This window comes from Leptonychotes weddellii, chromosome 1 (genome assembly GCF_054177405.1).
Source record: "Leptonychotes weddellii isolate Sample4059 chromosome 1, ASM5417740v2, whole genome shotgun sequence".
NCBI lineage: Eukaryota > Metazoa > Chordata > Mammalia > Carnivora > Phocidae > Leptonychotes > Leptonychotes weddellii.
The window spans coordinates 70863846-70876796 of record NC_138369.1 but is presented as its reverse complement, the minus strand read 5'-3'; the positions used below and the strand labels follow the sequence as shown (position 1 = coordinate 70876796).

The window sequence follows — 12951 nt, the reverse complement described above, 5'->3', positions numbered from 1 at the left end:
CAAAATGTGATTTAGAGTTCAAAATACACATATGCCCCCAGTACTGGGCGTATTTATTTTTTATGCTTTCCTCTGAAAAGTCGGAGTTCCTGCTTTAGAAAGTGCTAACATGAAGAGGTGTTGGCCTTCTTGGAAATGTTTCATGCTGTTAGCTGTAGAAGGAAGTAACTAATTGCAGTTGATTTCTGTCTCTGCCCAGAAATAGACTTTTATTGAGGCATGCTTGTAATTTATTTCATCTTTGATAAGTATTAATTTTGTTACTCTCTTGACCAAAAGCAGTTCTCATTCAGTGTTTAATTTCGTTGACATATAGGAGAGACAGGCTGGAAGCCGAGTGGAAGAGAGAAAAGGTAAGTAGGATGGGGGAGAGGATATTAATGGAAGTAAGTTTTCTTTCCTCCCAGCAACTTAGGAGGAAGTGGGCAAACTGCTTGTAATCACCCATTCAATTTTCATAAGAAAATTCTGGTTTGGCTCCCATTTTAGGTTTTTGTAAAAATAAGCAGAATAGGAATCCCTTGGCAAGAGGGCAAAAAACTAATCATTGTTCCCTGTTGTTTCCTCTTTTCCTTTCAAGTAAAGAGCCCAAAGACCCTGACCAGCTTTACAGCACGCTCAAGAGCATCCTTCAGCAGGTGAAGGTGGGTGTTTTCTTTTCATTCACCTCATGCAGATATTTTGAAATGATTTCCCACATGGAATTTCCATATTAGATACCTTACTTTTTTCTTTACTCAAGAGCCATCAAAGCGCTTGGCCCTTCATGGAACCTGTGAAGAGAACAGAAGCTCCGGGATATTATGAAGTTATAAGGTTCCCCATGGGTAATGCCATTAACATTTTCTAAGTATAGATTTAACACTCTCTGGATGGCGGTGTGGGGGACACATGGTTGCTGAGGTTGATTTGTACTCTTCTGTTGTAGGGTAGGGTGTGTGTGGTGGGTGGTGGGATTCCCTGCACCCACGGAGGGCCAGTGATAGAGAGCAGAGTGATAAAGGACAGGTGGGTGGCCGAGTCATGTTAGACACTCCTGCAGCTTTTAGAGCCGCCTGCCTCCAGCCCTGGATGCAGAGAGCCCAGCTGGGGAACTGCACCCAGCACTAGATGTGAAAACTGGCTGTTGGGACATAACCTTGTTTCTATTCTACACATGGAAAACTCTGGTTCGGTTGCACATGGACGACTTCAGGTTGTCCTCTTGATGTATTTTGAGCCTTTTGAGAATTTTTGAAAGCGACGCAAAAGACATTGGATTAAGGCTGCTTGCCTGCTATGCTAGCAGAAGGGGAAATTCTAGTAACGCAGTTTTCGATTTTTCCATGCTCTCGATGGATAATATTAGTGTCACTATTTATACTCCCTTTAAAAGCTTTGTTCCACATCCAATACCAGACAAACAAAAAATGCTTTGGAAATGTCGAATTGTGGAATTTGTTGCTGTGCGTACACCATGCTAAAATGATTAATTGAACCAATTGAGAATCCAATTAAACTAATTTGGCATTGTGTAGATGACAGACAGCTAGCTGAAATGTTTTCAGTCGGTTGTGTGGCCATTGTTTTGGAGACAGCCTGTGTCTTCTGTCCCTTTCCTACCTGCAATCTGTTCCTGGTTCTAAGAAGGTATTAAAATATGAAAGGAAGAATGAAAGGTATCCATTAGTTCCCTGACGAAAGAGTTATTTGTAGCTGTTTTCTATAGCATTGATTTTCACATGAATGTTCTATATAGTCATTGTAATGATTTTGGTAGTCTGTCCTCCTTAATGTGGACCTACATCCATATGCTTTTCTTTCTCTTTTCTCTCTGCCTTGCTTCTCTGTATCTTAGTTATGAAAACCAAAGTGTGAGGGTTGAGTGAGTCTAGAATTTTGAATAGAAGCATGTTTGGGGAATCAGTATTTTCTTTTTAAAAATTTTTTTTTTTATTCTTATGTTAATCCCCATACATTACATCATTAGTTTTAGATGAAGTGTTCCATGATTCATTGTTTGTGCATAACACCCAGTGCTCCATGCAGAATGTGCCCTCCTCAATACCCACCACCAGGCCAACCCATCCTCCCACCCCCCTCCCCTCTAGAACCCTGTTTGTTTTTCAGAGTCCTTTAAATTTTTTTTAAAGGTCTTATTTTTAAGTAATCTCTATACCCATCATGTGGCTTGAATTTACAGCCCTGAGATCAAGAGTCGCATGCCCTGCTGACTGAGCTAGTCACATGCCCCTCAGTATTTTCCATCCTGTAAAAAATATGTTAAAATCCTTTATGCCCATTTCCAAACTTAAGTTAACTGACCTTTGCATCCTCATCGCCTGGACCGTCTCAACTCCCTTATGAAACCCTCATGGGAGGTTGTATGAGTTTGGGGAGAATAATTATCTTTCAGCCTTGCTTATGTATGCTCTGAAAACCTGCAATAGTAGGTCTAGAAGGTCCCATCTGTCATAGCCTACTCTCAGCCTGCTTTCTGAAAGTGTTTTGCTTGGTCCAGGCTGAGAAGGGTATGAGCCTGTGTGCATAGCTGAATACTCATGAGGGGAATATTGGGCCTGCTGAACAAGACCAGTGGTAGACTGAGGTGTGTTCTAGACAAAGTTATGAAAATAGTGAATAGTGCTCCTTAGGGGAGCAATAATATTTTTCTTAGGGTGCCTTTAGGTGCTGAGTGAAAGGTGTAGTCTTGTCCCTAAGATGGTCATGTTTTTGAGGACAAGACTGACAAATCAGTAATTTTACTTTCCCCCATTATTGCCTTCTCGGCTTTTTCTAAAAACGTTTCTTTTCTTTCCCTTGTGCTCTCAGAAACTCCCATATGAATGAGGTCCAACCTGTGTCATTTAGGGAATCTCAGAAAATCATCTGAGTAGTCTGGCCCAAGCATGTCTTCTTACCATGCGTGCATTGCTGGGCAGGGTTTTCCTATTTACTCAGAACTCCCCAGTTGGTGGGAAGGATGAAAATGGAATAATTTAATGTTTTCTCCATATGTGGTATCACTGATATTTAGTCACCTTCTTTTTTAACCCGTGCCATTTGGTCAAGTAAGCCTCTAATAAAGCTAGAGGAAGAAAGTTGTTATTTATTTATTTACTTTAAAGATTTTATTTTTTTTGACAGAGAGAGTGAGAGAGTGAGTGCACAAGCAGGGGAAGTGGCAGGCAGAGGGAGAGGAGAAGCAGACTCCCCACTGAGCAGAGAGCCTGATACAGGTCTCTCTTGAGCCGAAGGCAGATGCTTAACTGACTGAGCCACCAAGGCACCCAAAAGATGTTGTTTATAACTTAAGAATGGAATAGAAATATAGAAAGGAAATATGGAGAATTGGTTGTAATTATTCTGAAGATCCAAACGCTTCTATGACTCTCATTTTGTTTCTGCTGTATTTTAGGCTCTCCCCATCTCTTCGTACCCCCTTTCTTCCAAATAATAGTTTGAAAGCTTTTGAATAAACTTCTTTGTGCCATGTTTCATTCTTTTCCCCCTCATTTTGGTTACACAACTCTTCCTTCTAAAGCATAAGCACTATATTGGGCAGCATATCTTAAGTGGTAGGCATTTAGGTGGTAAGGTGAACATCTAACTACCTGGAGAGGCACAATTAATTTCATTGCTCTTTTTTCATTTAATGAGAGGACATCTTCATCTGCTCAGTCACACTCGGGTGAGACATCTAGTGGGGTATTTGCTGAGCCTTTATAAAGCATCTTAACACTTGCCAATTTTCCTCTCCTTCCAAACTGTTTTAGTTAGAGAAGAAAGAGAATTGAAAGTTGAACTCACAGATATGATGACATACCACTAACCAAGAGACGCTTTAGTCAAAGGAAATAGGCAAAAGTACATATTTCCCATTTTTTCTTTGGTGTTTTGTGGTAGATTTAAGATTTTGATGCAAATGAATTCTCCCCATTTTTGGATGTTGCACATAAATTTATATATCTCACTAGCTAATGATCCCAGTGTATTTGGTTTTAAGTTTCTTTCCTTCTGGAAAATTTGATAATATAGTGGGAGTTTGGGTTATTGGTAGAGGTATTTTTTTTATAGCAATTTTGACTTATTTTTCCATGCACAGTTAATATAATTTTTAATGACAGAATCAGACTTAGAGACAACTAGGGACTTATAAGTAGATAAATGTTAGCATCTTCTTTTTTTTTTAAAGATTTTATTTATCTATTTTATTGTTCTTAAAAAAAGGTTTATTGATTCATTTGAGAGAGAGAGAGAGCGTGCACGCGCAAGCCAGTGGAGGAGCAGAGGGAGAGGGAGAAGGAGAGAAATAGGCTCCCCACTGAGTGGGAAGCCTGCTGGGGTCTTGATCCCAGGACCCTGAGATCATGACCTGAGCCAAAACCAACAGGCAGCTGCTTAACCAACTGAGCCACCCAGACACCCCTATTTAGTTGAGAGAGAGAGAGAGAGTGCACACGCGTGGAGGGAAGGGGTAGAGGAAGAGGGAGAAAGAATCTCAAGCAGGCTCCATGCTCAGCACAGAGCCTGACGCAGGGCTCAATCCCAGGACCCTGAGGTCGTGACCTGAGCCAAAATCAAGAGTCAGACACTTAACCGACTGAACCACCCAGGTGCACGCAAATGTTAACACCTTCTAATCTGCATGGGATTCTTTAAATCAGTTTTAAGAGTGAGGAGTAAACAAGCCCCATGGTATTCTTACAAGTTTAAATAAAGTACTGTTTTCATTTGTAAAATAGTATAATTTAAAGCAAGTAGATATATTAGGAAAATACTATTTTTAAAATAATCTCTCAAGGCTTACTTGCTTTAAAAAGAAATTATTGTTTGTGATTTTTTTTTTTTTTTATTGCCTGTGATTCTTATTTCATGGATGGAGCATGAAACTAAATTCATTTGAACCATTTTATATGCAAGGAGACTGGTGTATCTGTAGATTTATTTATGATCAGTTTTTCTAGTTTAGTTCTGTCTCTGTAGCACCAAAACAACTGTGAATTTAATGAAACAAACTCAGTCTTATTGTTTGGATTTAAGTAATGAAATGATTCAGACAAATGTTCCACCTGCTCTACACCATGTAGATAGAGCCTCTTCTGTATAATTCTGAATGAATAACTAACAGTACTTAGTTTATCATACTTATCACTGCTAATCTACTTAGCTTCCTTGTGCTCAATAGGGGATTGGGCCAGATGACTAATAATGGTCCCTTCAGTGTGAAAATGCTGTGATTTTACACAAGAAGCCCTCACAACAGAAACAATATAAAATTTAAGAAATGTTTTCCTTGATCGTGTCTCTTAAGCAAGGGCATTGGGATGGTAAAAATGTAGCCAGACTGATGACATAGATTTCTCTCCCTGTCTCCCTTTTGTCAGCTAGTGTTTAAAAGGAGTCAAAGATTGCTAATATTTTTTTTTCCTGTGCAGATCTGAAAACCATGAGTGAACGCCTCAAGAATAGGTACTACGTGTCTAAGAAATTATTCATGGCAGACTTACAGCGAGTCTTTACCAATTGCAAAGAGTACAACCCCCCTGAGAGTGAATACTACAAATGTGCCAATATCCTGGAGAAATTCTTCTTCAGTAAAATTAAGGAAGCTGGATTAATTGACAAGTGATTTTTTTCCCCCTTTGCTTCTTAGAAACTCATCAAGCAGTGTGCCTAAAGCAAGGTGGTTTAGTTTTATAAAGAATTGGACATAATGTATTGAAGATACTTGTAAATGTAATAATTAGCACTTTTGAAAAACAAACAGAAAACCTCCTCTTAGCTTTTCAGATATGTATTTAAATTGAAGTCATAGAACATTTTTATTTTATGGAATAGATTTTAATCTATTTACTACTATTAATGTACATTTTCTATGGCATGTCCATTAGCTGAATATTCAATAATAGATTATCAGGGGTTTCCTCAACACCTGTTTATGAGGAGATTGCACATAGTACCAAGATTTGGGGGAATGCAGAAACTTTTCAAACCATGAATGTTTCCATTTTTTTCTAATGGAATGTGAGAGTTTATTTTTATTTTATTCTGAAGGACTTTAAGGAAGGGATACATGATAAAAAGCTTGTAAAAGGTGAAATATGTGATGTTTGAAGTCTCATTGTAGACTTTTTATATATATATTTTTAAAAACACTCATCTAGATGAGGTGCTTTGAGCAGTTCTGAAAAATGCAGTTCCAGAAAAGCAACTGCTTTGATTCCTAAGGAAGAAATTCTAAATAATGCACACTTTTTTATAAGCATCTGGATTTTTGATAATTCTGTCTACCTACAATAAACTTGTGAGCACATAACCACTATTTTAATAATTATTTTCTCTACACAAATGTGTAATATTATATTTGACTTTGCTTGTGCAGGCCATAAGTTCCAAAAGGCAATCTCCTGATGCACAAAGGCATACATTTAAAACCCCTGGAGATTGAATCAACATGCTTTAATAAGAAAAGATGCATAATCTACATATGTATCAAATTTGGTGAATCCTTGTTCTAACAAATAAGGATTTTTTCCCTTTTCTATGATATACACAACCCCACTGATAATGTATTATATGAACATTTTTCCTTTTGCATCTCCAGACTGTATTCATTGTCTGAGGTGAATTAAATCACCAAGATTTGCTGTCAGTATTTTAACACCTGTATTGGAAGACAGACCCAGGGTAATATCCCACTAAAATCCATCATACAACCTTACTAACCTGTCTTGGGATTCCAGCTTAGTGCTTGGATTTATTTCCTGATTAACACTACATAAGTGGGACATCTGCCATCCCGACTCTGGGAGAACCAACTAATATCAAAAAAATGAAGGCCATTTTGATGGTCTTTGACACTAATTTTTATGATACAAATTTATAAACTGATTTTTTGTAAAGGACTAGGTTTTAAAAGTGTATTTAACTTGATGTTTTTTATCAGCGTAAATGAATTAAAATGGTCATGAAATAGTTGTCAAAAACAGTTGCCAGAGATAATCTGCATGAAGGAAAAAAACCTGCAAATGGCTGTTGAGTGGGAAGTATTGTTTTTAATATGTAAGAGATATTCAGAATGCTCACACTGAAAAATGCCTCAACTTTTGTAAGTGTAAGAAACCACCTTGAGTGGCATCTAGATTTCTAATGAAGAATGATGATACAGTTTGGATTAAGTATCTTGGACTGGTTTTAAACAGTGCTTTGTCCTGAATCTGCCAAAGCATCTGTCCAGCTTGGTATCCTGTGAAAGTTTTTTATTTTCTGGTAGACATTCTTATAGAGTATTGTCTTTAAAATCAGATTGTCTCTTCTATATTGAAAGCATTTTTATGTTTTCTAATTTAAAAATTAATATTTTCTTATAGATATTGTGCAATAAAGCTGAAGTAGGATGTGTGGTTTTTGCAAATGCTTTAACAGCGGATAAAATTTTACATTTGTAAAATTAATATATTGTACTGGTACAACATAGTTTTAAATTATATTTTAAAAGGCTCTCAATTTGGTGTTGTGTTTTCTTCTTCTAGCCTATTAAATTTAACAGGGCAAGTGTATGATCCGGTTGATGACCATCGACTATATCCATAATTCTTAGATTTTAGGCATTTTGATGAAGATGTTTAGAATTGTTGCATTTGTTGGAAGTTTCGTAAAACTTCACGCCCACCGGTGGGAGAATTCCATGAGGAGACACTTGAGTGTGTCTGGGTCTTGAGTGGTTCACTGCATCCTGCCCACTGTCACTCATTAAACGAAGAAAAAAAAAATCCTACTGAAAGAAGAGTGTTACTGGTTTAGAAATTAGATGGTTTTTCCCCAGTTTTTCTTTGTGCATCTGTGAAATAGATGAATGAAGAGACAGATAAAAATACAGCTGATTCTTACACATCTCCTCATGAGCTCCTAATGTTGCTCAAAAGGCTGACTGCAGGAGAGAATACAGTATCCTCTTGGGGGTATGAGAGAACCCACCAAAGAATACCTTTTCTTTCTGAATCCTGAACCAACTGAGAAGTCAAAAGAATAAGGCATATGATGACCAGAATATCTTTATTAATAATAAAATGGATATTGGAGAATGTGGCTTTATGTATCTGTGGAAAGTGGGCTAATACTGAACCCCAGAATGTGCTTGGCTCGCCAGCAGTTTGGCACCACTGCCACTTCCCCTCCAAGGGCAGGGCCTTTACCGTTGAGCTCAGTGCATGGCCAACAGCAGTGGTGCTCTCTGAAGGCAGGCCAGCTCCGGAGAGGCACAGGCAGGGAGCAGCCACACAGTGCGGTCCCAGGGCCTCACGGTAACTCATCAACCAGGGGGAGGAGTGAATAAGGGCAGAGGGAGGCCAGGGGCTGATGTCCCTCCTTCTACTGAAATATAAACATCTGAGTTGGAGAATAGGTCTCCTTCCCACTCATATCCCATATATCCATATCAGAAATCGCTATAAAGTTGTATTGTTCAACATATGTGAAAACTGGTTGTATTCGTTAGAATAGTGAAAAGAAGACTTTGAGGATTTCATATTACCTGGAAGTAAAATTTAAAATTATGAAACCTAAGAAGTGGAAACAACATCAGTCTGAGGCACTATGGACAGGTTAATAATGTGTCACCTCCCCGTTTTTTTTTTTTTAAAGATTTTATTTATTTATTTGACAGAGAGAGACACAGCGAGAGAGGGAACACAAGCAGGGGGAGTGGGGAGAGGGAGAAGCAGGCTTCTTCCTGTTTTAAGAGATTCTAAGAGCTGTACAAGGCAAGTTTGTTGGGAGGCAGCCCGTGACTTTTTCCATGATGTTCTGCCCTGGTCTGCGCCAGCCTCGTTAACTAGCATTCTCCTCTTAGCAAAGTAGAAACGATACTTTGAAGGGAGAGCTTCAACAAAGTAAACGGAAGATGCTGAGAGGAGGTGAGGGAACACCCGTAAGTATCATGAAAAGTTTTCTAATGTAATTTATGTATATTTATGCCTTGGTTTCTTTATGGGAGCATCTTTAATTTTTTTGTGGAAAAAAGTTAACAAAGACAAAGCTGGAGATTTTCTGTGGGTTTATTAAAAAGCAGTATATTTCAACAAGGCAGAGAAAAGCAAGGAATACAAAAGTCAGTGTTCCTACTCCCTCTTGTTATTGGGAAGTCCAACACAACCTTGGCAGAATTAGTTTAAAAAGATGAAAAACTACACGACTAATGTGTGTGTGTGTGTGTAATTTTCTGAGCTGAACTGAAGGTTGTCAGTTTTAATTTATGTAGGTTTGAAGTTCTTTAAGAAAAATCCCTTGGAGAATTTGTTGGAAAGTAGGAACCTTCTCAAAATCATGCACGTATTCATGCATATGCACTTTCTGCATACCACTTCACTTGGTTTTTGGGCCCTTTCTAAAATTCACTGGTCTCTATTCTTCGCTGTTAACTACCCATTTTCTACAGTTAAGAGATGGGTATCCTATTTATGCTTGAAAATATCTAAGAACAGAAAATCTGCCTTTTTGTCCAGGAGGGCAGTACAGCAGCAGGATAGGCAAAGGGTTATAAGAAAGTGCCTAAGTTTGGTTAATGTTGGTTGTTTTAAAGAGTTGAATAGAATACACACATGGTTTATACAAATCTTGTGACCAAGTTCTAATTCAGACCTTTTTTTTCCCCATACAATTGTTATTAATTCAGTGTGCCAGGACTGCTTCTACTCCTCAACACACTCACACTTGTATAGTTGTAGCTTGTTTTGTGGAAAGCTCAACATCCCCTCCTGTATTTTTTAACATTAAAAAAAAATTAAAGTATAATTAACAATGAACATGCAATACAACACAATATCATATAAAGCACGTATAATAAGATACACAGGTCTTAGGTGTAAGGAACAAGAAGTATCAATCCTACACAAACTCAGAAAACAGATGTGGGAAGACTTCTGAAATCATTTTATGAGGGCCAGTATTGTTACCCTGATAACTGAAGCCAGGAAAAGAATTCTAAGAAAACTATACAACACAACCCTCACAAACACAGATGCAGAGATCTTTAACAAAATACTAGCAAATGGAATTCAGTGATACAGAAAAATTATAAGAGATCATGACCAAGTGGGGTGCATCTGATTAAGTCAAGGTTAACACTGAAAATTCATTAATTAACTATATGAATAGCATAAAGGAGAACAAAACACGTTCATCTCAATAGATGCAGATAAAGCATTTGACAAAAGCTCAACACCCATTCATAATTTAATAGAAAAACTAGCAAACAGAGTAAGAGGAAACTTCCTCAGTATGATAAAGGTTATTAATAAAAACTTAGAGCCAACATCACAGTAATGCTGAAAAACCAAATGCTTCCAAGGTTGAGATTAAGGCAAAGATGTCTGCTCTCATTACTTTGATTTAACATTATAGCAGAGGTTCTAGTGAGTGCAGTTAGGCAAGAAAGGGCACACAAGTTAGAAGTGAACTGTCTTTATTTGTAGACAATAAGGTAATGTACATTAAAAAATTCTAAGGAATCTACATAAAAATAGAACTAGTGAGTGAATTTAGCGAAGTCTATATATGAAAATCAATTGCATTTACATAAACTAGCAGCCAACAAGTGAAAATGAATTTTAAAAATACATTTACATTGGGGCGCCTGGGTGGCTCAGTTGGTTAAGCGACTGCTTTCGGCTCAGGTCATGATCCTGGAGTACCGGGATCGAGTCCCGCATCAGGCTCCCTACTCAGCAGAAGTCTGCTTCTCCCTCTGATCCTCCTCCCTCTCATGCTGTCTCTCATTCTTTCTCTCTCAAATAAATAAAATCTTTTTAAAAAAAAATTTAAAAAAGTACATTTACATTAAGTCAACAGTATGAAATGCTTAGGATAAATTAACAAAATATGAGCAAAGATTAGACAAGGCTTCTCAACAGCAAAATTAAGACCATAAGAAAATGAAATGTTGGGGGAAGTAACTGTCAATCTACATCAACAAGAGAGGGGAAAAATTAAATTTGTTTCTAGAAAAAAGAATTTGGCCCTCATCAAAATGACTTATAAATGCTTCAGAAACTTGGACTTTGGTAAGTCAAGTGTACAAATTAAGCCATTTCAGGATAGCCATTTATTTTATTTTATTTTTAAAGATTTTATTTATTTGACAGAGACAGCCAGAGAAGGAACACAAGCAGGGGGAGTGGGAGAGGGAGAAGCAGGCTTCCCGCAGAGCAGGGAGCCTTATGCGCAGCTGGATCCCAGGACCTGGGATCATGACCTGAGCCGAAGGCAGATGCTTAATGACTGAGCCATCCAGGCACCCCAGGATAGCCGTTTAATAAAAGTAGAAATAAAGACAACGCCACCAATCCAGTGGTAAACCGTAAAGAAGAAAAATGCAGAGTAGATAGCATAAAAATATTTGATAGAAATAAATCAAATCATAGGAGTTATCACAATAAATGGACTTAATTTGCTAGGTAAAAGATGACAATTCAGTTTTGACCAAAACCAAAAATCTAGTAATATGCTCATTAATGAAATACATCTAAGACATTAACATAGGAAGGCTTAAAGAAATGGAAAGAAAAATGATATAGTAAAAATACTAATATTAACCATATACAGGAAAATATTAACCATATATAAGTTGCCTTAGCTATATAAGATATTAAAACAGCATTCTGAGGGAAAAAGAATGACTACAACAGTGATAAAAGGAACAGTTCACTAGGAAAATGAAATCAATAAATCCAGAAATTTTGTGGAAGATGTTATACTTTTAAGCAAATGATGAAACAATCAGAAAAAATTGGTAAAGCTATGAAAAATTTGAAAACGTTATACATTACATTCAACAATTAGAGAATTTATATTTTTTTCTAGTACACACTGTTAAACATTTGTAAAATTTGACAACTTACTAGTCACAAAAGATTTAACATATACCAAAGAATCAACACCATACAAATAATCTTTTGATGTATTACAAAAAGAATAGAAGTCAATAACAAAAAATAACAATAGAAATCTCCACTTTGGTATGAAAAAAATGATTTTACATAACTGATAGGTCAAAAAAGAAATCACAAAGTTAAAAAATACTTGAGAGCGCCTTTGAAATCAAAGTTAAGGAGATTCATATATAAAACACACTGAAGAGGTCATGCAGTAAAACTAAGAGGCAAAAATGTGTATGCCTTTAAAAACTTATGTTAATAAGGAAGACTAGGGGCACCTGGCTGGCTCAGTCAGTGGAGCATGCAATTCTTGATCTTAGGGTCAGGACTCAAGAGTTTGAGTCATATATTGGGTGGAGAGATTACTTAAAATTACAATCTTTAAAAAAAGGAAGGCTAGACATCAAGGAGCTAGATAGAAGTTAGAAAATGACAACATAAACCCAAACAATGTGAACAAAGAAAATAATAGAAATTAATAAAGTAGAAAATGAAAAAACTGAGGATCAACAAAAGCTGGTCTTTTGAAAAGATTAACAAAATGGAAAAGATTAACAACTAACAAAATAGATTCAGTACAAAAGAAAGCAGGCACAAATAGGCAATAAAAAAGTGACATAACTAGATAGTACAGAGATTGGAAAAATTTAAGAAATACTGTAACATCATTAAATAAAACAGATAAAGAAATATGCAATTCCTAAGAAAAAGGTAATTTAGCTAAATAGAATCAAGAAGAATTAGAGAATTTATAATCATTTAAAGAACCAAGACAAAAATTTGCCCACAAAACAGGATAAAATAGTTTTAATGGCAAGTTTTACCAAACCTGAATTGGTAACAATTTGTTCCACAGAGCAAAAAGAGAAGGTTCTCAACTAATTTTATGAGGCTAGTATGGCCTTGCTACCAAAAATATATATGGGAAAGGATATAGGCAAATTTTACTTGTGATCATAGGTATAAAAAATCCTAAGCAAAATATTAGCAAACCAATTCCATCTATTTCTTTAAAAACAAATGTGACAAGAAAAAG

General features: G+C 36.7%; 1 protein-coding gene across 2 annotated transcripts in view; it reads left to right on the top strand.

Moving 5' to 3' along the window:
* KAT2B (lysine acetyltransferase 2B) overlaps positions 1–7488 on the top strand; it is a 94623-nt gene extending 87135 nt beyond the window's left edge. The window contains exons 15-18 of one of the 2 annotated variants that reach the window (XM_081825798.1): positions 317–353; positions 581–644; positions 743–827; positions 5418–7488. In XM_081825798.1, coding sequence (XP_081681924.1) covers positions 317–353; positions 581–644; positions 743–827; positions 5418–5611 — 380 coding nt within the window. In that variant the 3' untranslated portion in view covers positions 5612–7488. The remainder of the gene's footprint in view (positions 1–316; positions 354–580; positions 645–742; positions 828–5417) is intronic. The other variant, XM_081825804.1, reaches the window with a different exon arrangement.
* Positions 7489–12951: the final 5463 nt, after the last annotated feature.